Below are 25990 nucleotides of genomic sequence, written 5' to 3' on the forward strand. Positions count from 1 at the left end.
GGAGTCCGTAGCTTACCGCGACCATCCGCCGAGCCGTGTCTCAACCGAACTGGCAATTCGAAACTCGTCACTGTGCGCAGGTGCGGCTCTCAAGACGTCGGTACAGTCGACCACTGTTAACTCGGCTTAGCTTACTCAAGTTCATGCGGCTGGATGGCTGACCAAATGAAAACAAACCCGCGCACCCACCGATAATGCGTCGAATAACAACAAGTATGTAGTTCTGTGCAACGTATGTACACACATAATCTAATCATATACGTATGTGTATATGTATGTATGTATGTATTTGTAAGTACGTACGTCTCGATAAAAAAAAAAACAATCTTCCATGTGATTCGAGTTCTTAACTCCGGTTTGCATAGCATGCCAATATTGCAAGTCGCTACTGACTGTTATTTTTGTTGCAGCGGTGATAGAGAGCTTGTAATTTTGTAAACGATGTTGCACAGAAGTCGTCACTTGTTTTGGCACTTCCGGCCCTTCGTGAAATCTTATCACGAAGCAGCGTTCGTTATCGGTACGACGCCGGACACTAGCTCGCCTATTTATCAGGTTAGAGAGTACAAATGTGCAAATCATTGTTGTGAACTTTGTTTTTTTTATAACTCACGTCTTCCACTTTTTTGAAACAATATCGTCGCAGATTTGAAAATTTGTATCAATTGATGTTGCGAATAGTATTATTTTATATTAAATTTTTATATTCTAGGAGAATTATGCACAAATGAAAAATCTCGTTGAGCGACTGAAAAACACTGTGGAAAAGATAGTTGAAGGTGGTGGACAGAAAGCTAAGGATAGACATGTAAGCAAAGGGAAACTCTTACCTCGGGAACGCATAAATACTCTTTTAGACACAAATTCACCTTTCTTAGAATTCTCACAATTGGCAGGTTATGAGATGTATGGCAAAGAAGAGGTGCCAGCAGGAGGAATTATCACTGGCATTGGAAGAGTTGAAGGGTATTCTAAAGAGTCACAAATTAATATTTTGAATTGATAGTTATTATATTTTTATGTTTAATTTCTTCTTTTTTTTCTAGCACTGAATGTGTAATAATGATGAATGATACAACTGTAAAAGGTGGTACATATTACCCTATTACGGTCAAAAAACACTTACGAGCTCAGGAAATTGCAGAGGAAAATAGACTGCCTTGCATATATTTAGTTGACAGTGGTGGTGCAAATTTGACTAGACAAGCTGATGTATTTCCTGATAAAATGCATTTTGGCAGAAGTTTCTATAATCAAGCAAACATGAGTGCCAAAGGGATAGCCCAAATTGCAGTGGTTATGGGAAGTTGCACAGCAGGTTTGCCATTACTTTCTTATTGATATACATTTACTTTTTTGTGTAGATTTATCATCACTTGTAATCATGCCACAGGTGGTGCATATGTCCCTGCTATGGCGGATGAAAATATTATTGTTGGTAATCAAGGTACGATATTTTTGGCTGGCCCACCATTAGTAAAGGCTTCGACCGGTGAAGAGGTTTCACCAGAAGACTTAGGAGGAGCCGCGCTTCATTGTCGGTAATTATTTCAAAACACTTCATTAATAGTAGTTGTGAGTGCTTAATTGCAATTAAAAATTTAGACAGTCTGGTGTAACCGATCATTACGCAATAGATGACACGCACGCTTTACATCTTGCGCGTCGAGTTGTAAAAGACTTGAATTTACAACCACCTATGGATGTAAAAATTAGCAAAAGTATTGAGCTGCCTGTACACGCTATCGATGATATCTATGGCATTGTTGGAACGAATCTGAAACGTCCTTATGAAGTGAAGGAAGTTATCGCAAGAATTGTGGACGGATCGAAGTTTCATGAATTTAAAGCGCAATACGGTGAAACCTTGGTCACTGGGTTTGCTAAAATTTATGGCTATCCTGTTGGTATAGTTGCAAACAACGGTGTATTGTTTTCGGAAAGTGCTCTAAAAGGAGCTCATTTTGTGCAGCTTTGTGCTCAAAGAAAAATCCCTCTTATATTTCTACAAAATATCACAGGTACAATTATGAGAGTATTTTTAATATTTTGATTAAAAATGCGTATCAGGCAATATGTAATTTAACAAATTTATTAATGTAGGATTCATGGTGGGTAGAGACGCGGAATTAGGAGGTATCGCCAAAAACGGTGCTAAAATGGTAACAGCAGTAGCATGTGCACAGGTACCAAAAATTACAGTAATAATCGGAGGTTCCTACGGAGCTGGCAATTATGGTATTTTTTTTTTATTATTATTTTAATATATTTTTTTCCGAAGAGAGAGAGAAAGAATTTAATATTTTTATATTTTTATATATAGGAATGTGTGGTCGATCTTATTCTCCACGTTTCCTTTATTCTTGGCCAAACGCTAAAATATGTGTAATGGGAGGAGAACAAGCAGCGAATGTATTAGTACAAATCACAAAAGATCAACGTGCAAGAGAAGGAAAGCAGGTACAGTTTAATTTTTATTTCTTCAATATGCAAACGTAAATATATATTTCGATTTTTATGCAGTTGACTCAAGAAGAAGAAGAGAATCTCAAGAATCCGATCATTAAACAGTTTGAAGAGGAAGGCAATCCATTTTATTCCAGTGCAAGGTAAATTATTATTGTTGTGTAAACCAAAAATTAATTTTTATCTCGAATACTCTAATATATATATTTTTTTTAGAATTTGGGATGATGGTGTAATCGATCCGATTGACACGCGAGTCGTGCTAGGTTTAAGCTTGTCAGCAAGTTTAAATGCGCCTATACCTGATAGTAAATTCGGTATTTTTCGAATGTAATATAAGTATCAAAACGTATGAAAGTTGATCTTGAAAGTACTCCATTTATTAAATAAGAATATTGTTAAAATTTATTTTTTTATATCTATTATATATAATGTATATGTACACTGAAATTATCGATTACCACCTTTTGAGCCCAGCCCATGGTGTCGTACGCTAATCCCCGTCGCCGCGGCAAATGTCATATCTGCCTCTCAGTGTACCAAAAACTACATAAAAAAATATTTTTCTATTGTTATACATTCCAAAATATATCTTTTGTTATATTTTAATATTGGTGATTTATAATGCGTATGTCTGTTATTTCATAATTTTTTCCAAATGCATCTCTTTTTACAAAACAAAATTAACATCAGTTATCGTTGCGTGTGTTTAATTTAAGAAATTTATAATTTTTTACGATACAAAAATATTCGGATTATTAGATTATTTTTAGGACTTGCTCGAACAGAATTTGATCTCGAAATCGCGAAAAAAAAAACAGTTAATTTTTTTATTTTGAGGGAAAACGCCTCAAGCTTGCCAAGAGTAAAAAAAAACGTAAACAGGTGTACTCGGCGTTGAGCTTGACATTTTTGATGACTCCGTGCGAAAAGGACAACGGCTAATAAACGAATCTATCGACTGTCTCACTTTCTTCGCGGTTGTCTTGTCTCTTTTCATCTAATGGCCGAAATCCCTCTAACGGTCACTTCAGTCTAGTTGCGGGGGTTCGAGTGCGCGGACGTGTTCTTAATCGCTCCGCATTTACGCGTATTTTCGACTGCGGATAGGAAGTGCAACATACGAATTAATGTCGACGTCGTTGATTCGGAAACGAACAATCATTTTCTGCACTCTTGTATCATTCTACTCTCGTTCTGTGCTTTGTATTGTGCCTCGAAAAAGTGCTTCGAGAAGAAAGAGTTATGTCGCTGGCGGAGCGCACGGAGCGTCCAGCATGAAGAGCGCCGTATCCGGTATTTCGAACTCACTTCACTCGTCGCTTTCTTCGGCGACATTCAGCGGGTTCCGGCGATTGCCATTGTCCGGTCACGAGATCTGCACCTCACCCGTCTTCTTCGTCGCGGTCGAAATTCTCATCCCGTTTCGAACAAGTGGTATTTGAGGAACTCGAGGAAGATAAAGTTCGAGGAACATTTTCATATCGCGGTCCATCTCGTTCGCCGCTTGACGCAAATTCTGGACGTCATTCCGCCGATGATAATTGACCGAAGAGGCAAAAGTGACTCTTAAATTTCGCTTTACATCTTAGCCTGCCTCTTGTTTCGAGATCGAGGACGACTCGAAGGAAGTGACCAACGTTACGCATCGAGAATGCAAATTTATACAACAGCTGATTGTTCGTCGCGTTTCTTAATTTTAATTGTAAAACATCGCCGCGATAATCCGTCATTCTTTCAATCGTTCATTTCTCGAGTGATAGTGTTAGTGATAGTGATGGTCATGGTGATTATAAAAAAAAGCAGATCAGTGTAATATAATGTCAAGTGACTTAAAGTGCTACAAGACGCCAGGATAATCCAGAATACTGCCAAGGAAGGAAGGAAGGAAGGAAGGAAGGAAGGAAGGAAGGATGGACGGAAAGATGAACAATAATTTATACTAACCTAACCGGAAGATACAAAGTAAGTGAACCGGCAACACGCCGTCGACCTTAAATTACTCATTTGTAATTATCAATATAATTATATAACTAATGTCCGAATTTAATAAAGCGCGCGCAGGGTTTCTTCTAGTAATTGAAAAAAGTAATAACTATGTTACACGTCTACTTGACGATTTATTTATTTTACACTTATTTAACGTAATAATTAAACTGAGATTACAAATACGCAATTAATTACTTAGTAATTAATTAAGTCGCATTTTAATATTACACCTCGTCGCACGACTAGGTTTATATCTTTCCCCACTCGCAAAGGCCAATTTTCTTTTAGCTATCTCTCCATCGAGATACGGTAATTACGATATACGTATAATTAAAAAAAAAATAAAATAAAAATTATAATCTAAAAACTGAAACGTGCGATTGAAAATTCGGCGGTCGCAGAGCGGAGAAATCATACGCGTTACTGTTTATTATATTAGCGCCAAGATAGTTAATCCACTTTTTAAGCTTTACAAATTCGATTAAAGTAAGTTATCGAATTTCCTGTCTAACACACGTTTCTCATTAAATATATTTTTACGCATAATAGTACTTTAATATGTACGACAATTTTACAATCAAGATACACTTCTTTTTCGGGAACATACGCTATTTTAGAACATCGTTATTCTAGATCTAATTTTGTTCGGAACATATTTTGATTGTACACAGTCTATGATCACTATAATTAGAGACTTGTTATTGCGATGATCGGAATCTCTCGACTATTAGTGAGCAAGTTAACTATCATTCCCAGAAGCAATACTTCTTACTTTCCTTCGTGTTTTTAACGTATTTCAGACTGCGTATTATTACATAGTTAGCAACCGTTTGTCAGGATACGCGAAGTCTCGGTTTCTATAGTAGCTTGTAGAGGCAAAGAAATACCAAGACGAGAGACAGACTCAACGTACTACACGAGGAACCATTGAGTACCATCTCGGTTACCTTGTATTTAAACTGTTCGCTTATTTCTTCCGCGAGGAATGCTCTTTCGTGCGTCCTAATTGTCGTCGGCCCGGACTGCTCTCTGACTTCCTCGGCGATCACTGCCCTTTCCTTCGTGTGCGTTCTGTTTTTACCCTTCCTGATGAATTCTGACAGTACTAGAACACAGTACGGAGTACGTGTACACATCGTAACGCAAGCCGTAAACGTGATGAATACGCGGTAATTATTCAAGCGCTCATTCACTTCGCGAGATGAAGATGCATACCTTGATCGATCATGACGTCATCCGCGGAATCGACCTTGATGAACGTCGACATGGTTACCTCGAACAATTTATTCTTGTCGGCGCTTGACATTTCAATGGCCCGTCTTTTCCTGCCGAAACCAATTTGGCCGTTGCTGCATTCGATCTGAAGCAAACGCGTATTTCAATAAATCCGACGGAGCGAAAGGTAGGTTGACGAGGTAGAAAAATGAAGAACAACGAGTATACAGAGTGAAAAGGACGATGTAATAATTGTGCATGATAATGGTCGTACCCCAGAACACTTATCCAAGCAAACGTTAACTGTGCCGCGGAACTGGACGTAAGTGCTTTCCGGGAATTTAAACGCCCGGAATTTCGCCGTCAGGAAGTCGCCGTCCACCGTGTTGAAATTCTCAAACAAGTAGGGATCTACGGAGCACCTGTGCAGAAATTATGCCCATGTTGCATGACACAAGAGCAAAGTTATAAAACGACGTCTTCAATTACGTTTACATAAAAATTGACAGATTACCCGTTGATAATAATTGTTTCTTCCTGCGTCTTGGTATCGGTGACCAGCATGTAAGTGACCAGCAGGCCGTAGATGGGCGCCGAGTCGTTGTCCAGAAATATTTCCATCTGCAACGGGGTGCCGGGGCTGACGTTAAGTTCTCCGGTAACTAAAACTCCACCTTGCCGCACTCCAACGCCGAGAATCGGGACTGGCGCTGCTCCCGAAATTTCCTCGCGTATATCGATCACTCTAAAGCAGATAAATATATTTCTATAAAATTAAATTAAAGAATAGGAAGATACGATAAATAAATATATTTCAAGTTATTTAATGTTCGACTATTGCGGGCTATTTTAATCGCGGCTGTCGCCCGTTACGTTCGCGGCGACTTGCGTGACGACTGAGCGGAACCGAAAACCACAAGGTCACAATCGCCTACTTTCAAAAACGAAGTCACGAGGCCGAGCACCTGGCCCGATGCTGTGATCAATGTTGCGTATCCAAGCACGCAATTCCGAATCAGCGGCGGTTCGCACACGCCACGCCAAAGCGTAGGAACATCAGGCGATGACCTGTAACGCCGCCGTAGTTATCCCCGCGGGAAGATTCGACCTACTTTGCGGTTATGCAGAATCGCTGAAGATTATACAAGCGACCCTGCAGCGCGATCTACTCCACGAGAAAAAGAAAGAAGGGCGAACCATCCGTGCGTGGTCCCGCATTTTCCGGGCAAGTAAATCAATTCCGATACGCGTGGACCGGTCCTCATCTCGCGCGTATCGCGACGTCATGAAGTTAAGTCGTGGTGAGCGGGCGGCATAGAAATTATGGTGACCGACGAAATAACGAAGACAAATGTTCACCAGAACGGGCGGACCGTGAAATTACAGGCGGCGAGAAAATTCGAATACGACAGGTAAGAACGAGGTGGAACGAGAGCTTGCAAATAAGAAACGTGCGCGGACGAACCCGACTCGATAACAAGGTATCGACGCGGCTCATCGGGAATCATTATTCATTATTACGACTGTGACTCCGTGTTATTTTATACGATTCTCTCGCAAACAGTCGTGTCCTCTTTTACCGCGGTCTCCGAGACGAAGCACGCTTTGTTAAGATGTCTCCTGGCGTGTGACGACCTCTCGTATACACGCCGTTTCGATACGCCGTTGTGCAAAAACTACTTAATTACGCGATTAATTTTTTAGCAAGGGAGTCACGCAACGCATTGAGTTGCATGCCTCGGGGAGAAGTTCATTTCTCCGAGCCGTCATTAGCTAGGAAAATCTTCAGAGTCCTCCGCGTTCCGGCCGCTTGTGGCTCGAATTTACTTCGGAGCAGAGCAGAATTAACCGAATAATTATCCCTCATAAACTAATAACTCGGAGCAAATAGGCGCGCACAATGCGCGAGTCACCGTAATCGGCAAACGGTTAATAGGCAGATTTTACGTCGCGTGACTCGAGCCCGAGAAGAACCGCGGCGATGTCGTCCCTTGATAAGTTAACAATAAAGATTTCGCGGGCTTCCTGGTGGCGGCGGGATTTTGCGGAATTCGCGAGACACAATCCGTCGAAGTGCGCGTTCGATTAACGCCAATAAATTGTTGCCCCGGTGGCTGGTAGTTGCGATAAAAATTCCTCGCCGCGTTTTCTCGAGAGCACGTCTTTGCGATGGGTACTTGAAGAATGTCGACCGGCAAAGCGGCTTTCGTTCGGGAGAAGCTGTGGGATCTACCGGTAGGCCTCTTCTCCTCACCGTCGTCGCTTTGCCCAACGTGCTAAAATCGCTCGCGCGTGCACGATAGCTTTTCCACCATCTGCAGAGGAACCGTTGCGCAATAGACTTGGCCGCTTCGTCTCGCCGTAAAATCGACTCTCGTAATGTCACCGCATGTGTCCCAGCCTACAGGCTGGACGTCCCGCTATTAAATTCCTCGATGAACTTAATAAGCACTTAATGTCGCTCTCCCCTTCGGAGGAAAGATTTCGAGAGAGAACATCGATTGCGTCGCGTCTCTTTAGCATGCTGCCTCAAATTCCTCTGACATCAGTTCGCATGGCGACTTTAAAATTCACTTACGTTTGAGGTTGAAGAAAGAATTTCGTTATTTAATCACGTTGCGGAAACTCATTTCCATAATCAGCGTTTATACCTTCTATCCCTCTGTGTCTTCCATCTTTCCCTGCCGGGCTATAAATCGCGATGTCTCTTCTGCCGTGCTCGATGCAATTTTCCCTGTATCTCAATCGCCAGTCATTCCTCGCCTATTTCTACGTATTCGCGTCAAACCACACGTTTCCCCGGGTAAACGTAGGCCAGCCAGAGATGGGCTCCGCACGAGCTCGATGCGAGCGTGCCGTCAGACGATTTTCGAAGTGAGGAAGGAAAAAAAAAAAAAGCAGGAACGACGATTAAACCTCGCAGACCGGAATATATTGCCGGTTTTCCAGCAGTTGCAGCGCGCTCACGACCGTTGTGCAAATAAATCAGACGGCTGCATTTTGACCAGCTTGCAAATTACAAACTTCGTATGACGATTCTCGTCGTGGTCCGGCGAGCCGCATGCATATTCAGGTCAGGCGGGACGATTTATTTGCTCGAATGTGGATCGGCCGGTCGATCGTTTTGCCATTATCGAATTTTCCGCACAATCTTGGCGTTCTCGATAAATAGCCGGCAGCCGTGCGCCTCGCAGCGTCCTGTCCGTTTTGTAGACGCGCAGATCACGGGGACCAGTTTAACTTTATCGTTGATAGCTCGCCGGGTTCGTTCATTAGCCGGTAAAAAAAAATAATTAAAAAAAAGCATTTTGACATGCCCTAGAAGATCGCCTGATTGCAAATTTAATAAGACACGATATTCCCGCGGTTAATACCTGTTCTGCAAAACTAACGGCGTAAACGAGATTCATATTTACAAAATGACGCGGGAAACGATAACACTCATATTCCGATAATCATCCATTTGGGTGGCGCAATGTACGACGTAATTACGTTTCATTATACTCAGACATTCGTTCCGATTCTCGAGCCTCGGAAATAACGGAAGTAGGCGTGTGTCATTTAGTAGATTATATCCTCACTTTGCATCTAGCAAACATAGTTACGACTAAGCGAAAATAATCTGATCGAAAAGGAAAAGACGAGCACCTCGACGTGATTGAATTTTCTTACTTGATCGTGAATTTATCGGTGATGGATCGCGGCCAGGTAATAAAGAGATCGCTTTTTGCGCGACGGTGAGGCTGAGCACGGATCAATATCCGAGAAGATGCTATTGTCACGTTCGCCAAAATGGTAGGCCGGGTTTCCGAGCGGGCAGAAATTTTTCTCTCACACTCGCTCGCGAGAGGCGCGATTTCCGGGTAATTAAGCCGGCTCGTTTGCCCATGCTGAGAGATCATTTCGTACGGAGGCGAGTGTGAGAGAGTCTTGTCTATCACGGGCGGTAGCACGACGGCGATTAACACCGACGGATGACTGGCGAGAAATGAAAAGCGGAGGACCGAGAATATTCCCGGGACTGCTAAGTTAATTTAATAGATTTGATAAATATCACGCTCATTAGCAGGCTGCGCCTCCTCGCGATTTCTTCCATTTACGTTTACCCGGGGGAGCTCCCCTATCTCCGGCTTTATTGCGCGTTATTACTCGAGCCGCGATGAATTACGCATATTTATCGCGGCAACAAAGCGAATGCGATTGCGTTCGCGTCGTGACGAATGCCGGATACCCCGTGTCGTAATACCAAACGCCTTAATGTCGAATGATTGATGACTTACTCAGGTTCCTGAAAGCCCGCCGGAAGAACGCTCCGTCGTACCGCCGTGTGATTGGCCGCGACGGCGATTTCTGGCCCCACGACAACTTCGGTGATTACGCACTTCACCGTGAATGTGTGCTTGCTGGAATCCGCGGGCTCCTCCACTATTACCCGATGATAGTACATCTTCTGACCCTGCGCCATCAAAATTCATAATCCCGATTACAATGTTACGTTCCGCGTTATGCAAATGCGTAGGTTTCCGCGTGTTTTTAGCGGCGTATTCCGCGGAATGTGCGTTTACGCGCACAGCGGTTTAAAATAAAAATCAGAATTTTGCTAAAAAAAATATTACGGCTTTACCGTGACTTTGTTGACGACTCTCGTGATGCCGCACCGTAACATGTCCTGCTCCAGCAGCGATAATCTAAACGTGGCCACGCCATCGTGGAACTGTGGTTTACAAGCTTCGTCTGCAAAAGCAGAAATTCAATGTTAGTCGTAATTTTGATTTACGTCCAAGCGCCTAACGTGAAACCCTTGAATATATTCACCCGGAAAATGTTTGAATTGTTGGAGATATATCTTCGCCTGCGGACTACTCCTCACTATATCCACTTCCATCAATTGCTTGGTGCATCTCACTTTGTTTTGCACTGAAAAGCAAACATAAATATTTTAAAAACATGGAGGCGTTTAATATTAAATCGTTGCTAAAAATATATTTTAACAAGAAAGATAGAGAGAAAGAGAGAAATTTTCAAAACAATTTTGTTTTATGGAGGGACGGGCAGAAGTTAGCCGTGTTCGTAAACTAAGTTACTGTACACCACTGTAATTGCCCCATAAAGTCTTAAATGTCTCGACCTTGAAAAGCGAAGTGCGATACGCTCGGGAAATGTGTGATGATGTATATCCCCGTGGGCTAGGCCCTGCTCATTCGTGCAATACCGCGATAGATACTTTCACCGTTATCGGACGATGACGTCGAGTCATGCATCGGAAGGAACTCGTCTCAAAAAAATCCCGAGGAAAGTCCAACGAGAAATATAGAGTAGAAAGTTTATACAATTTTTTCCAAGCGTGCAACAGTTTTTTTTTTCTACAAAAATAAGTTTTTCGTTAGAAAAAAAAATTTTTTTTAACGAAAATGTCAGCGCGATTACTCCGCGCGACCTGCAGTGTCCTGCGAAGACCTCGCAAGCGTCAAAGCAGGAAGCGACGCGGGGACAATCCTGTGGATATCGTCGCGGGCATAATTCAACATTAATCTCCGAAGATACGCGAGGTGGCAATATTTTCCCGGCGCTTAACGCACGCGCTTCGCGGCGAGCTCGGCACGCATCGGGCAATAATTCATGGTGAGGTATCATCGTCACGTTCGCAACGCGCAACTGTTGGAGAACGTGGCGAACGTTTTCCCCCTACGACGAGGTGATCGAGGTGAAGACCTATGCAGTTTTACGCGGTGTGCCCGGTTCTCTAGCTGCGTTCCGGAATGAGCAACCACCGGCTAAGCCCTTCGTCACGTCGCGATTCCCGATAACGAATAGCAGAGCGAACAATCGTGGACTGTGACGTTTTAATAACGCTCCGCGGACGTCGCCGGGGTCATTAATTTCCTGCCGGACGGTTTAGACAGGCATCGAACAAGCCAATTAAATTAAGCCTCTCCTCTATCTTTCTCTGCTATTAATCCATTATGCACGTGCATCTCGGATGCTTATTGTTTCGCGGAACAATGCAGGTCTAATATCGTGACAATAGGCGGATAAAGCGATACGACTAATAGCTCAGGCGATTCAGCGAGAAAAAAAGACGCTGGATTTTTACGCGGTTTAGCAGAGTGATCGCTCGATCACTCGAGACGATATCGAGAAAGAAAAAGAAAGAGAGGACGTCTTCACACGTGTTCCGCGCGGTCTGCGGGAGTCGTTTCGCTCGCGAGGCTAAGATAAACAAGCGCCACGTCGGCTGACAGACGCTGAACGACCGGTAGAATGTTTAATATACATTGTAGGCGAGCACACGCATCAGGAAGTGCACGAAGAGACTGCTGGTTTTCTTTTATTCTTCGGTAGACAAATTGATGTTCACTGGCAGCCGGTTGGGAGTCCGCTCTCGCTGAGCTCGGATCGCAGTGCTCCGAAGATTAGCAGGCGCTATCTGACAGGCGTTGATCAAGTCCTTGCGGAGTTGGTGAACCCGCGGAATCGCCGACGACGGTGAACCGGCCGAAATGACACCGGTGATAAAGCCGCGGGAATCACCGGCGATATTTTACGTCGTTTTAACAGGGACCACACTCTCTCCCGCGACCGGGCCTTCTCGGAACGTAGATTTATCTCGAGCCTCGAGCGCACCTCATCCTCACGAGATGCAGTCGCGTCACGCGCTAGGATCGCCACCGCGCGAGAACGGTCGAAGGGCACTTCCTTTTCTCGCGACTCGTTAAAATTGTTCTGGCTGCTTAATATGCGCTAACTCGTTTTCATCAGCATACTCGCTCGGTGCCGACGGCGCAACGACGGACGTCGCGCTTTTCTTGGCATTCACGGCGGAAAGAGCCGCTTTCGTTTCTTTTTTTTTTTTTTTCTTTTTTTTCCAACGGAGGCCGTCACCTCTGACACGAAACGTGTCGCGAATACTCATCCCCCCTCTCGCTAATGACTCTCCTCCGATCGTCACCCCGAACCGAAGCGTCCCAGACGCTTATCTAAGCGGACCTTTATGCAAAGTCTGTCAGTCAGGCCGTCCCATGTGCGCAGTTAACGCGTAAATTACGTGACTGTGCAGCGTGTCGCTTTTAAACGTCCCTACGGAGTCACGGCGGTCTTTTCCATTAGCAAGTTTAAGCGTTCTCGCGAAGGTAGCGAAGGCGCGAGTCGCGGCTGATCTTCTGCCGATCTCGGAGAAGGAGGTCCGTGACCTTAGCTTCCCTTCCCCGGCCGTCGCTTCCCGCCGTGTTACCACTCTTCTACTTCTTCCTCTTCTTCTTTATCTTCCTTCACCCACTGTTCTTCCCTTCTATCTCAGCCTGCCGCGGCAGCATGGTTTTTCCCTCGGCGTGGTCACCGTCTTCGAAAGCGGCGATCCGGTATTACACTTCCGCGTTTGCGTTGTTCCGCCAGAAAGCTATAAATCGGTCGCCGGATTGAAAACTATCGATACGCAAAAAGATCGCCGTTCGCCAGAGTATCGCGAGCGTCATAGAAATTTAACAGCGATGCTGCCCCGACCGCTTCTCTCGCTGCAAGAAACTTTCGAAGAGTTAAGAGCGGGGACTTGAAATACGCACTTTAATTTACTCCGCGTCTTCTCTTAATCCCGGCTTCAAGAACGACGGATTAATTAAACCGCGGCTGAAACCAGCTCGTGCCGACGACGCCAACCTCGAATCAATCAAAATGTACCTAAGATTCCTCCGTGCATTATAATCCGCCGTTTTGCCCGCCCCGATCGCGAATTTATACTTTGCCTTCACTCCGCCCGCGATTATTCACGACACCGCCGCGCTCACGTACTATCGGGCGTAATTATCAGCTTCAAATGTGGTGTACTCGCTAATCCTCCGATCTTGGCCCGAGGTCCGTGAACCTGACCCTCTTCCTCCACCTTCTTCCACGTCGTTTGCGCCCCCTTAGCCTTCCTTATTATTCAGCGCTTCTTACTTCTTTCCGCGCTCCCCTGCTACCATTAAACCCAAGAAAGTACTACATACTACCTCCAATCCTCCCGTCGATCCTGAGAGAGTTCCGCTTCTTCTTCCTTTTCTCTGCCTCTTCCTTCGCCTTCTTTACAACCTCGCCGCACTACCGGCCACCCCCCGTCGTCTTTCGCGCACTTCGACGCGCCTCCTTCGGCTGGCAAGATTAAGATTTCCGCAAGATAACCGATAATGACCTTCCGACTGATGGGGAAGATTCGCGACCTCCGACCTTATCTTTTCCTCTGTCTAGCGCGTAGGGCTCCTGTTTTTCCTTACGCAACCCTCGCAAGTCGCATCGCCGTTCAATTCGCAGGGTAAACCCAAAATGAGTTCTCCATCGATTCCTCGTGACCCGGTTCACGCGACCCACTCTCCTATGCTCGCTTCCATTATCTTCGACGCGGTTTTTGCCCGGCGAGCTTACCGCGCGGCCACTTTACTTTCGTTTTTGTATTCCCGTTAACGCGCCTAAATCCTCTCAAGAGTAACGAGTCCATCGTGCCGTAAAACACCGCGTTATCTTCAACTGCTTTCATGGAAAAAAATCACAACGATTCGATCCTAATATCAAGTACTCAGGGCTTCTTCCTTTTTTCCGCGGTTCCGATTCTCAGTTTTCGCTCACATTCCACGGAGTAACAAAACGCAATATTGCGTAAAAACCAGTAAGTGACTGATTTTATTGCCCATGTCGGTGCCAATCTCCGCCAGCCCGTTGACATTTTATTTTTAGTTCGACGCGCCGCGGAAATTCACAGGCGGCTGCGTCATTGCGCTGCCACGAAGTAACGGAGTAAATTGCGCCAATTTACGATCGTCGGAATTACAATAATTTGTAGCTATTATTTCAAAGTGTTAAGATGAGAGCCAAGATGAATAATTACGCTTCCGCGCGGCCGCGTTCTGGCTCCCGCGAAGATCGAACGTGCGAGATCGGCGGGTCCTGCGTGCAGCATCCCTTCCGCTTTCCTTAGCGAGCGTAAAAATCGTGTGCTTGCCTATTACGCTCGGATACTTTGTTGTTGTCGGAAGCGATTAGGCCTCAAATAATACAGGCACTAACGCCAGATCGGCCAGTCTCGGATCGCGAATATTCGCGCAAAAAGGCAGCCTCTTTTTCACGAGATAGTTACTCCCATCGTACCAGCCGCCCGTAAAAATGAAACGATCCTTCAATTTTTCTCGTGCAAAAGCGGACAACGGTAAATGCGACGGTGGTTACGTTACAGTAATCAATTAATATTCGCGGGAAGTTATCGCGTGTGCGTGCTGACTGTGCGTGAATAACAGTACTGAATGATCGGAAGGAAAAAAAAAAAAAAAAAAAAAAAGAAGGAAGAAAGAGAGAAGCAAACAGCGATTGCTCGCGTTGTGCACGTTTTTCGCGAGCAAAGCGACATGACATGACACCGGAAACATTGGTACAGATATGACACGTCACAGTGACGTTATCTATTGGCATTATCTATTGTAAATTAAGTACTGAATCGTCATCGGCGCGAACCGGATCGGCGGCGCCGCAAAAAGCGACCGTGCAAATAGAAGCACGATAACGACCGCGGAGAACATGATCTCCGTATTGAAGGAAAATATATATAGCGCGTACGTGAGAATTAAGAATGTGCCGGGCACGATTATCACTCCGTTTCGCTGTAATACCGGACCGGTGAGCGACATTAATTTGTCTCTTAATTTCCGCGAGTGCTAAATCTTTTTATGCGTGAAACGACCATTTTATTTTGATCGCTTTGCTTGACTTATTTTTATTTACTCCCGTTACACTTTAAGTTTTCGAAAAGAGCATGAAGGCTATGCGAATCGTTGAATGATACGCCTTCTCGTGTAATTACGCCTCGCATTAAACGGTATAATTTTAAGCCGCTACTACTCGGCTTGTAAGTATTCTCTCCTTTCCGCGGCCTTGCTGAGCACAAAAATCATATAATCGCTTAGATATCTTGTTTCCCATTTTTTAAAAATATTCCACCTTATTAATTTTAATCGTGTTTCAACAGCGATTAAACAGTACGGAAGTACCGCTTCTTTCATCGACCTCATCTAAAGACTTCTCGTTGAGTCTATACCGATACGAAGCCACTAGCGGCCAACGAAAATTAGCGAGTCCATTGGAAATTACGCATATCGACCGCTGGCGCGACGAAATTCAATTGCCGTTTATCACTTTAACGAGCGAAATGCCTTCGCATTCAGCTAGGAAGTCGAATAATGCGCGAATTATCCGCGTTATCGAGCGTAGGGCCGCGATCTGCGCGGACGCGTTACGGGAGAGGGAAAGGGCACTGCATAACAGGATCGAAAGTTCTTAATCAAAGCGATACGAGTTACGTTGGGTGATAAAAGAGGAGCGCAGGCGAGCCATGGCGAATACACGCGGTAACGGTGATTCCATTCCGGTTGCTTTTGCTTGCCGCGGCAGTACGCGCACGCCGATTACAAGGGCCGCCAGCTCGGTAAATCACTGATCATCAGTGATCATTAGCGGCCCACAATTCTGCCGATCGAAACTCGAGGAAAACGACGGAATCGCCAGACCGACGAGGGAGACCGGTTACGGCCGGGCACAGATCGCCGGGGATTAGAGCACGCGAGGGATGAGGCACGTACATCGATGGATATCTAGGTAGTACCGTCCTCGGTACTTTCTCCGCCGACTTCCTGGATCCGACCGGGCTCCATTATGCTTATCGGGGAGAACGATGATTCGGTTGCGATCGGATTGGCACGGTCCGATGACTTGGTGCCGCATTTCGCGGGATAAAAGCCGTAAACGGTAATTACCGGTTAGAAGACGCGAATAGGGCAGCGTAATTAATTTTGAATAATTAATTTATATGTTAATTTCATCGCTATTATGAAATTTTAATGCATTATACTTTATTTTTTCACCTATTGGTCTATTAATTAGGCGCTCTTGATTTTCTCGGCCATCTATATACATTTTTTTTTATCCTGTGCTTATTCTTCGTTCGCATTAAAATTTGAGTTTCAAGTGAACAACTTTCTTTTGAAATCTCTTTCAAGGAAAGAAATCGACTCCACTGATTGTGTAGGACTTTCAAGCTGAATTGCGTGTTATATATATATATATTTTTTTTTTTTTTTTTTTTTTAACGAACACCACACGCGAAAGGCATGAATCGCGTGACATAACCGAGACGCGTTCAGTGACAGTAATATATATGTAATACAACCCAATATCATAGCAGGCCGAAGAGACGAGCATCGATCGAATTATTACAAATCATATGGTACAGATCCACTCTGAAAATGATCCTCGCCAAGAAAAGCGAAATTTAATGTTTCTGTTGCACTATTAATGGCGCACGTTTATTTTCTCAACTATCAGTTTTGCCGAATTATTTTCCCTTGTAATTTTTTAATCATTAAGTTGGAAATACTTACGAGAAAACATCTTGCTGCCGACAAACGACACGCATTTCTACATAAAGAAATAAATATTTTTAGACGTGTTAAATAAATGTTTTTTAACAGGAATCAAATGTCTTTCGTGACAAGCGCATCAATTAAATTAAAGTAACAGTTGGAACGTGTTTTATATTCCGGCTGAAACTCTCCTACCTCCCGGGGCGCGTCAGTGAGGGATGCTGCGAAAATATAATGAATTATTTATAACGTCGCGCGGTATACAAATTACACGCTACCGAGAACTACCGTTATACATACGTTTTCGGTAATCCCGACGACGATTAAACTGGCATCCCGCGGAGCATGGCCGCGCAATTATTTAAACAATTTTATGGTTTGCCAGTGCATAAAGCGCACGCGCTTTCGTTATTTATAGTCCATTGTGCACTTTTTAGATCAGCATTCCGCGGATGCACCGGCTGCAAATCGTAGCAAATTTTATACTTGAATCTCCTTCCCGTGAAATTTCTTTCATTTCATTCATGGATATTCCACATGACGGTGAAGTCGTCAATTAATTATTTGAATAACCGCGGCTCATTTATACAATTGCGTACGGCGAGATACACTCGAGGCACAAAATAAAATAATTTACACGAATATAAGCCAAAAATATACGTAGTTCAATTATACATTTTCAGATTTTCACGGCGATTTATTTAACAGTTTGTGACAACGGTCACGATCGACAATCAATTTTCGTTTATTATTTTAGAATGACGGCGTTTTATCGACAAATTTCGCTCGATAATCAATCACTTATAACCGATGTACCCTTCGGGAGTAAATCGAAAGGACGAGATAGGATCTCGCGGAGAAATAGGATCCTTTCTTACCTCCCCGAGTGTTACTACGCGCGCACGGCTGTCATCCTGAAGATATCGAATCGAGTCCTCGAGTTCATCTGACTTCCGGTAGGCCGCTTTGTTATCCGGCCTGTGTTAGACGCGGCCCGAGCACAGAATACATTTTCCAGAGGATACTCGCAGCGCTATCTGATCACAGGATTTAATTGTTTCCTCGAGTCCCTCTTTCTCGCGTAGGTGCGAGTCGGAGTGCCGCGGTAATCTGAACGCCACGAAGACGTACATTATAAAATGTAACCGACAAAGCGTCTAATAAAAAGTTTTCGTTATTTTTTTCCCCTTTTAACGACGTGCAGATACCTTATCTAATATTCTCGCGGTATACCGTTTGCGCGTCTCGACTACTGAACCACTAAATTGTTTCTGAATCCCAGGCGGCGTGGCGTTAAAAAGAGCGATATGCCGCGTTAAAATAAAGCATCGCCGACACTTTATGGCCATTTTTATTAGGCCTGTTTAATTGACTGCTACACGGCCGTAACGCGAACTTAGAAACTAAAATGTATACGGGGACCGCGGCGCCCGATGCGCTAATGATAAGATGCAGGGATAATTACGGTGTGTGTGAGTCACGAGGGGAGACGTAAAAAGAATATCGCAATTATGACGAATACGTCACACGGCGGACGGAAGAGAGAGGGGCGCAATGTACGTCGGCATCGCCGTAGTTCATAACTACGGTGGCCGGCGGTACCCGGGCAGGTGTAAATGACGAGCGATAGGAGTAATTACAGGTAATAAACTGAAATGACAGACTGTGAGGATCCACTGTCCGCGCCGAACATACATTCTCGCTCTTATCCGTCGCTTGATAATCAATAGGCGCGTCGGCAGCTTCGTGTAGAAAACAGATTCGCCGCATTATCGGGAAGGACATTGTCTTCCCGTCGTTGTTATTAAATTGGTTAATCAGATATCTGTCGTATCATCATGCAATTTTATCCGCGATCGGGGTCACCCGATAATCCTTTTTCTTTCGCGAGCGATCAATAATCGAACGGCCTTGAGTACATACGTGCGTTTTGCCTCGCGCAAGTTTCTACTTTTACTTCTGCTTCGTTAATGATTACCTCGCATTTCGCGAAATCTCTACTTATCGCTTCCTTATAAAACGCCGCGCGATTATTTTGTCTGCATTAGTATTAATTTTCGATTAATCCGCAACTTTATCAGACGGTTATGATGAAAATAGATGCAGCTGAGTGCACTCGCGCAACGCATCGCGCCACCGCGAAGTGAAAATTACTCCACAAAGTCGTCACGGCACTTGATGAGTTTTCCCTCGTGATTTTTGCTTATCAGTACTGATCTCGAAGAAAGGAAGTTGTTTTCCACATTCCTTGTTAATCGATGTGTAATACATAATTTTTTTACTTAAACACATCGATTCAAATCTCTCTCTGTCACGATGATTCACCTTTATCGATAAAAATAGAGGTAAATGACGGATTTGGGAAGTCGTTTACGTGGTCGCAGCATCCGGGCGAAGAAAGGAAAAAAAAAATCACACGTGATTAATGATTAGCTGATTATACACGTGTCTAATGACGAAGTTCGCGTGTAACTTGCGGCTCGCTGTTCACTGGATCATTATCAATCATGAAAATGAACGCTTCCGACGGTGAGAAAGAGAGCGCAGGGCGTAAGGAAAACAGCGATTTATACGAATTAGTTCTTTTGCCAGGGTGGAGCAAACCGGTACCGAGGAAAGTAGTAGGATAACACTTCGTGATAAATGACCCAAGTTCGGTGAGCAAACAATTTCGTTCCGCGCATCATTCGTTACGTCGCGATTGATGCCCCGCGGATGCGGAACACCGTAAAATCGAAGTTTTTCGGCCCTACCGGTAGGTACACCTATCCTCGCTGCATCGAGTTGCTACCAGGAAACGTTTCGCCATACCTTGCCAGGCGTTTCCCGGTGGCAACCAGATACATTAACGTTGTTAATGCCAATAAAAGAAAAATTGTTTTGTCGCGGTCCGTTATTAATCTCCTTAAGAATGACTTTTTATATTTTTTTATCTCTGCTTCGTCTGGAGATTTCCATCATGACAAATGCGAGGATTATTTAAATTATTTAAATGAAAAGGAGCGATAAAAGATTATATTAATTATTGCCGAAGATTGTCCAAGTACGTCCGTTAAACAGAGAATTTGTCTCTTTGCACTCCCTGTCTGATCATATCTCTACAAACACATACCCACATGATACGCACAATATGTGCACACGAATCCGTAACGCTACGCATGTACCGGGTGACACGCATATACGCGAGTGGTCCGACCGGTATCCGCCATATTTGGCTGGGACCCACACACATGTATATCCGCGAAGTACAAACATAGGCTCCTAAGAGAAGAGGTCATACACGAAAGGTATCGACGTAAATATATGATATTCCCCCAGGCAATAACACGGTTGTAACTTTAAAAAAGTCCTCGGGAGATGTATGATATCTGTAATTTTATATTTACTGGTATATCTGCCAGTGACTTGGCATAAGAAAAAAAAAAGTTTTTTTATATACAATCCGATTATTAAAATTCACGAAAATTGTATAAAATATATACAGTTACCGACGAATGCGTTAAAGTGCCGAAAAGAAAAAGTTTCTACACTGCGAAGGATAAAAAAAAAAATCGCGGAGAAATATTGAGTTTATGGAACACTGAAAAAAATACGCTGAGATCATCGAACGAACGGTTTGTCTCTCTCGATGGGCTGGGTTTGCCATTCATGATACTGTTGCAAAAATGATGTGTCAGAGTTCACTATCTATCCACGTTCCTCACTTCGCGTCACGTCAGGATAACTGTTTGAGGCGTCATTTAATTCGCGAGTTACGAGAAATTGAACGTTTACTGTCGTTGCCATTTCGCTGCAAACGCATTCGACATGCCAAGTTGAACCTCGACCGTTTCCTTTTTCATGCTTAAGTCCGCGGCAGAATGCGCGCGATTATTATTCGCATATAAATAATTATGCAGGAAACGCTCGCCCGAATAGCTCAAGAAATTAAGGTTATCAAGCGAGAGGATGTTAAAAGGTGCGATGGGAGGTGCCAAGAAGGAAATACGTTAAATACCGAAGAAACCGAGTACGGGAGGTTCTGTCTAGCCGGTGAAGGAAAAAGATCTCTGCCGATAGCACGTCTGGATGGACTGACCGGGAAAAAAGTGTTGCCGTTACGTCAAACACGCGGGACAGTGCAACATCGATTATCTGGCACATCGGTGCAGCAATCGATCTCGAGATGGTCATCTTGAGACTTTGATTTCTTTGCTTGATTAATGACATTTTAATAGATTGAGTCACGCTCGCGCATCCCTCTCGCGAGCGATCGACACTTATCTCTTCGGGCATTTATTTTATTAATTTCCTGTTACTTAGCATTATGTGACTCGAAAACTGTAAATCGTCACTAAAGCTTTGTGTTTTTTTCCTCTTTTTTTTCCTTTCTTTTATTTCTATCAAATTTTTGTTCACGTTAATATATTTTATTGCATACGCGATTTGGATTAAAAAAAAAAGTACGAGGAACGTTTGATCTCTTCCGCTCGACTTCGTTGACGAATGCGAGCCAATCCAAAGGTACACGAGTCAGGAAAAGTCCGATCGCTTTACTGGAAACCGGAGCTTAGTCTTTTTGGCCTTTTCTCGATGATCTCCCCGGTGCTCTGTCCAACGCGTCCGTGCAGATTGGCAACCGGTTTTCCTATGGCCTCTCCCAACCGATTGCTCACTCCTACTCTTACTCCCACTTCTGTTTCCCATTCGAGACTCTGTGCATTCCCTATACACCATATCCTCATCTTTCACAGTGCTGTAACGTTACAGCGTCATCCTACATCTCGTCCCATACTAATATTTCCGAGGAAAACAACGGCACACATATTTCGTAATATGAGAATATTGTGTCGAGTAACGTACATCTCCGTCTTTATTTTATCCGTCTTATATTATCCTTAGATAAGTTTGCCATATCTTTCTCCCACCTCCAATATTTTTTATATTTTTAAGTATAAGTTAAAAAAAAAAAAAAAAATGCACGCAGGGTATGAATCACATTAATTTTTTGTTTTATTGTTTCTTTTGGAGGATCCCAGACGGAGAAACGCGCTTATCGGCTTGATCGTCGAATCTCCCTCGCTCTAATGAAGAAACATTTTTATCAAGCCATATATTTTTATATTGTTCGTAAAATAGAATTTGTAACGGGAGTTTATGCGTATCGGAGTAATGCTTCTCCTATTTCTTCGAGTTGATCTTTTCACTTAATGTTCAAAGGCACTTCTCGCACGGGCCTCGATATTTCAACGGTGGACTTACAACTTCCTGAGTACGCAACTGGCTGATCCTCAGCACTCGCATTATTCCTCATTCCTGGCCACGTGTTTGAGCGCGATTATGGAGAGCACGAACGAGTCGGTGGAACTGTTTTGCCCTATCCCTTTTCCGCTCCGCGAGCGTTTTCGCTTTCTCGTAAAACTTCGCGCGATTTCCGAGCCGGGTAATGAATAAATCGACCTTCATAAGCCGCACATGGGAAAAATTCCGCGAGAAACTATCGCGCAAAAAGCGCCAGGAAGCGAATAGTTTTGAAACCGCGAGAAATCTCATTATCCTTGAACACGCGCGAGTGCGGGCTGACAATTCGTTTTAAAAGTGTCCGTCGATTTTCTGCATGACTTCATTCTCTTCGCGAAATGTCGTTCTTTTTTTTTTTTTTTTTTGTTTTTGTATTTGCCCGTCGACGTTACACGCCGCGACCACATGTGAAAAACAATAAAAGGACCCCCGCCCGAGGATGAAACGGAATACCCGCAATTCGTATTTGCGGTCTAGCAATTAAGTATGATGTTAATAGCCGTAATGGCGGTGAAATAAGAGAATAGAGCGCGAGGCGCAACAACGGTGAGCTACTTAGATCGAATTTCACCTTCTCTTTCCTCATGATTCTCCCACTCGTACGCGTTTCTCGCACAAGAACGGATTGATACGCCTTTGTACCTTGCTTTGAAAGCCGATATCGTCTCTTTATGGCGAGATTTCATTAACTTAAAAGCAAAAAAAATTATTACTGCCTTAATTTTGCAAAATGTTTACAAAAAAAAAAGAAAAAAAAATTAATTATACTAATTAATAAAACAAGGTCTACCGACGTTCGCGAACGTTTAGTTCTCGATTATTGACTCCGTTACGTTGTTTGCAAATCTATCATTAATTTCGTGATAAAAGTTCTGGTTAAAATCGCTCCGTGCATTCTAGAGGAAGACGAAGGGCAGGTGGGAACGTACGCGCGCAATCACAAAACAGAGAAAATTGCATTCCTGCTCACCTTCCCTTTCTTTTCGCGATTATCTCGGAACCCTGTTTCTTCTCTCCCGCGTTTGCCTTCCCCGCTCGTAAGTCAGCTCAATTATGCCCATTACGAGAGCCTGGATAATCAATTTCGCCGACTGGCGATGAGAATTCGACATAGCCTTACGATGGAGTAATGATACGGGAAGGAAGTCGATTGCGATCTACCTACTGACGAAGACGAGCTGCAACGCGAACAAATAATAGGAAACAATACATTTTTCTCCCTTTTTTTTTTAATTTTTTTTTTTTTTTTCGAATACGAAGAAAGACCTTCATAAAATTTTTATATCTGGTTAACGCGACTCATACGTTTCATTCGCCGGATAAACTACTTTTCAGGCGTTACGAAAAAGAGCGGGTGATGAAATCACCACGGAGTTTCTTACGCATTATTGTTATGCCAGGCGCGCTTTTTAGCGCTCGCTTCGATTTACGTAATGAGCGATTTTCTAATACAAATATAGCGATAAAAGGAGATCGGGTATAGTCATGGCGTGATTCATCATTAACGTCCGAGTGCTCATATGGGACGAGGCGAATCGCGTGTGCACGAATTTCCGCGCGCGGAGCAATTATTTTCCACGCACACGTGCTTTTTCTCTTGCACAATCCCTCTCGCAATCACACTAATTTCACGTGCGCAAAATTATATAATTCAACGCACCTAGTTGCTATTAAGAGTTAATTAATTGCACGTTAACGTGAGGAAGATATAAGCGGAACTTAGGGCGAAACAATTGGAGCAGCCCCGATTTCTCAGGCACGATTGAGCTCGGTTACTTCTATTGCCGCATCAACGAGGGAGAAAAAAAAAAGAAAGGGAAAAAGGTGTAATTAACTTCAACCCAAGTAGTCCTTACAGATCGGTTAGTTTTATGAACGCGCCGTCGCTTTGATTTTTCTTGCTCGTTCAAGCCGCGCGGTTCTTAGCAGATAATTACTCTCTTATCCTCCGGTCTGCTCTAATTGCGAGTGTATCGCGCGATTACGTGTTTTCGTTCTCTGATTGCGGTTACTTTTTAATTGCACGCTGCAGGACGATGCTACGCGAGAGCGCGCATTGTTTGAACAGCTCGCAGGCGAATTTCACTTCCGAGAGAAGCGTCTTCGCGAGGAATACGCTCCGCGTGCCTCGTAATATCGCATGACGTACGCGAGGAGAATTCGCGAGCGCTAAACGTGATCCGAAAACGTATGAGGTGAACTCGGTGAGCTGGTAGGTGAGGCTCGAGGGATTTTCGATGCTCGCGACACGTAAGGGACTCGAGGGTGGTTGACAACAAGGAGTCGCGTCGCAGTGTCGTGCGTGTTCATTGTCGATTTGGTCTATCGCAGTCGGACACTGCCATTTTCGTAAGCAGCCGGACCGTGAAGCGGGAAAGAAAATGTCTGGCGACGTCAACAGTAACGAGCCTAAAGTCAGTCATAACGAGCGCGTTGTGCGACGCATGAGAGAACGTCGCAACCTTGACTGGGAGAGCTATGATCTCCCTCGTGATACCTGGTAGGCATCGCGATCTAGGACATCCTACTTAGACGCGCGCGCGTCAGGTGCTTCAGTAACTTTACGATGCACTCTGCGCGACGCGTCATGCTACTTATTTGCCATGCCGCGTCGACCGCCGATCGGCGACGTAATCAGCCTGGGAACAAAGGCTGTCACTTTCATTCGCGGTTGTCATGTTTCCTCTTTGCCGCTGATTACCGTGGAACGCTACGAGCGAACGTGGACTCCGTGGCGCGCCAACGGACTCGATGGACACTCGGGATTTCCTCCTTCGCGTTCGCCTGAGGTTACTTTCTCCTGCGTGTTTCTTATTTTAAAGAAAATCACGATGGTCGCGGGGGCCAATCGCGATTGAATTTAAACGTATCGCTCACCGTTGGCGCCTGCGAACCCGACGATGCATATCCAGCACAGGGCCAGTCTCCAGAAAAGGTCGGCCATGTCCATTCTCCGGATAATTACGAAACGTCCGCGGATCACGCACCTCGCGACCTACGCCGAACGGATAAACAAAGGGGTGAAGGGACGGATGCGGAAGAGGAAAGGACGGGAAAGAAGAGGATCGAGTACTTTCGTACTATGTGCGAGAGGCTTTCATTGAGTCAAATGCGGCGTGGCCCGGGTGCCAATTCCTCGCTCACCGTTCGCGAATGCGTGGTTCCACGCCCCGAATATTCTCGCTGATAACGAGAAAGTCCCGTGGACTCGCCAGAGCAGGCCTTGGCGAAGACGCGCGAGCGATGTTCCCCGTGCGAACACGCGAGAGACACTGACGGAACAAGAGAGTGGCGGGAGAGTTTGAACCGCCAGCATACCCAAGACTGCACCATCGACCAGTGGCGTAGAAGTGGATCAAACGACGCGATGAAAGACGATTTTGTACTGTTTAAATTAAATTGCAAGACAGACCGGCGCTAATCGCGAGAGATCGATTCGTCCGCTGGACTCCAGACTGGCAGATCCGCCGGATGCGAGCAAGGACGAACCTTAAACGAATACTAATTAATATTCAAGCGAAGACAATGAAGCCAGCCTTGCTCTCGTACTGAAACGTTTCTTCGTTTCATAAATGTTCTTCTGATTTTATTTTATTAATTTTATCGCGCAAAGAAAAAAAAAATCAAAGACAGCACCGCCCTTTCAATTTCTTTGCAAACCGAAG

General features: G+C 44.4%; 2 protein-coding genes across 7 annotated transcripts; one reads left to right on the plus strand and one right to left on the minus strand.

Moving 5' to 3' along the window:
- The first annotated feature begins 123 nt into the window (after window positions 1-123).
- On the plus strand, window positions 124-3075 carry Mccc2 (methylcrotonyl-CoA carboxylase subunit 2). 6 transcript variants are annotated; one of them, XM_070660888.1, is made up of 10 exons: window positions 124-213; window positions 411-555; window positions 713-966; window positions 1047-1318; window positions 1394-1541; window positions 1606-2021; window positions 2104-2238; window positions 2324-2460; window positions 2524-2609; window positions 2683-3075. In XM_070660888.1, exons 2-10 carry the CDS (start codon window positions 442-444, stop codon window positions 2798-2800), a joined length of 1680 nt encoding a protein of 559 aa, XP_070516989.1. In that variant the 5' UTR covers window positions 124-213; window positions 411-441; the 3' UTR covers window positions 2801-3075. The 6 variants fall into 6 exon arrangements, with proteins under 6 accessions (XP_070516989.1, XP_070516971.1, XP_070516997.1 ...); XM_070660870.1 differs by having other exon boundaries at window positions 166-291; XM_070660896.1 differs by having other exon boundaries at window positions 205-295.
- Window positions 3076-4562: 1487 nt separating this feature from the next.
- On the minus strand, window positions 4563-25617 carry Qsm (Zona pelucida superfamily protein qsm). Its single transcript, XM_070660930.1, has 8 exons — window positions 25203-25617; window positions 10486-10587; window positions 10295-10404; window positions 9951-10126; window positions 6185-6415; window positions 5945-6092; window positions 5671-5815; window positions 4563-5560 (listed from the first exon to the last, which is right to left on the minus strand). Exons 1-8 carry the CDS (start codon window positions 25273-25275, stop codon window positions 5313-5315), a joined length of 1233 nt encoding a protein of 410 aa, XP_070517031.1. The 5' UTR covers window positions 25276-25617; the 3' UTR covers window positions 4563-5312.
- Window positions 25618-25990: the final 373 nt, after the last annotated feature.

Source organism: Cardiocondyla obscurior, linkage group LG01 (assembly GCF_019399895.1).
Source record: "Cardiocondyla obscurior isolate alpha-2009 linkage group LG01, Cobs3.1, whole genome shotgun sequence".
NCBI classification, from domain to species: Eukaryota; Metazoa; Arthropoda; class Insecta; order Hymenoptera; family Formicidae; genus Cardiocondyla; species Cardiocondyla obscurior.

Bases quoted from the DNA above. Each gene is read 5' to 3' on its own strand.
- Mccc2 (XM_070660888.1), top strand. From the start codon at position 442: ATGTTGCACAGAAGTCGTCACTTGTTTTGGCACTTCCGGCCCTTCGTG. The intron at 1,319-1,393 runs GTTTGCCATTAC...ATCATGCCACAG, and splicing joins TATGGGAAGTTGCACAGCAG to GTGGTGCATATGTCCCTGCT. The intron at 2,239-2,323 runs GTATTTTTTTTT...TTTTATATATAG, and splicing joins CTACGGAGCTGGCAATTATG to GAATGTGTGGTCGATCTTAT.
- Qsm (XM_070660930.1), bottom strand. From the start codon at position 25,275: ATGGACATGGCCGACCTTTTCTGGAGACTGGCCCTGTGCTGGATATGC. The intron at 10,405-10,485 runs GTGAATATATTC...CTGCTTTTGCAG, and splicing joins ACAATTCAAACATTTTCCGG to ACGAAGCTTGTAAACCACAG. The intron at 10,127-10,294 runs GTAAAGCCGTAA...TTGATGGCGCAG, and splicing joins GAGTCGTCAACAAAGTCACG to GGTCAGAAGATGTACTATCA.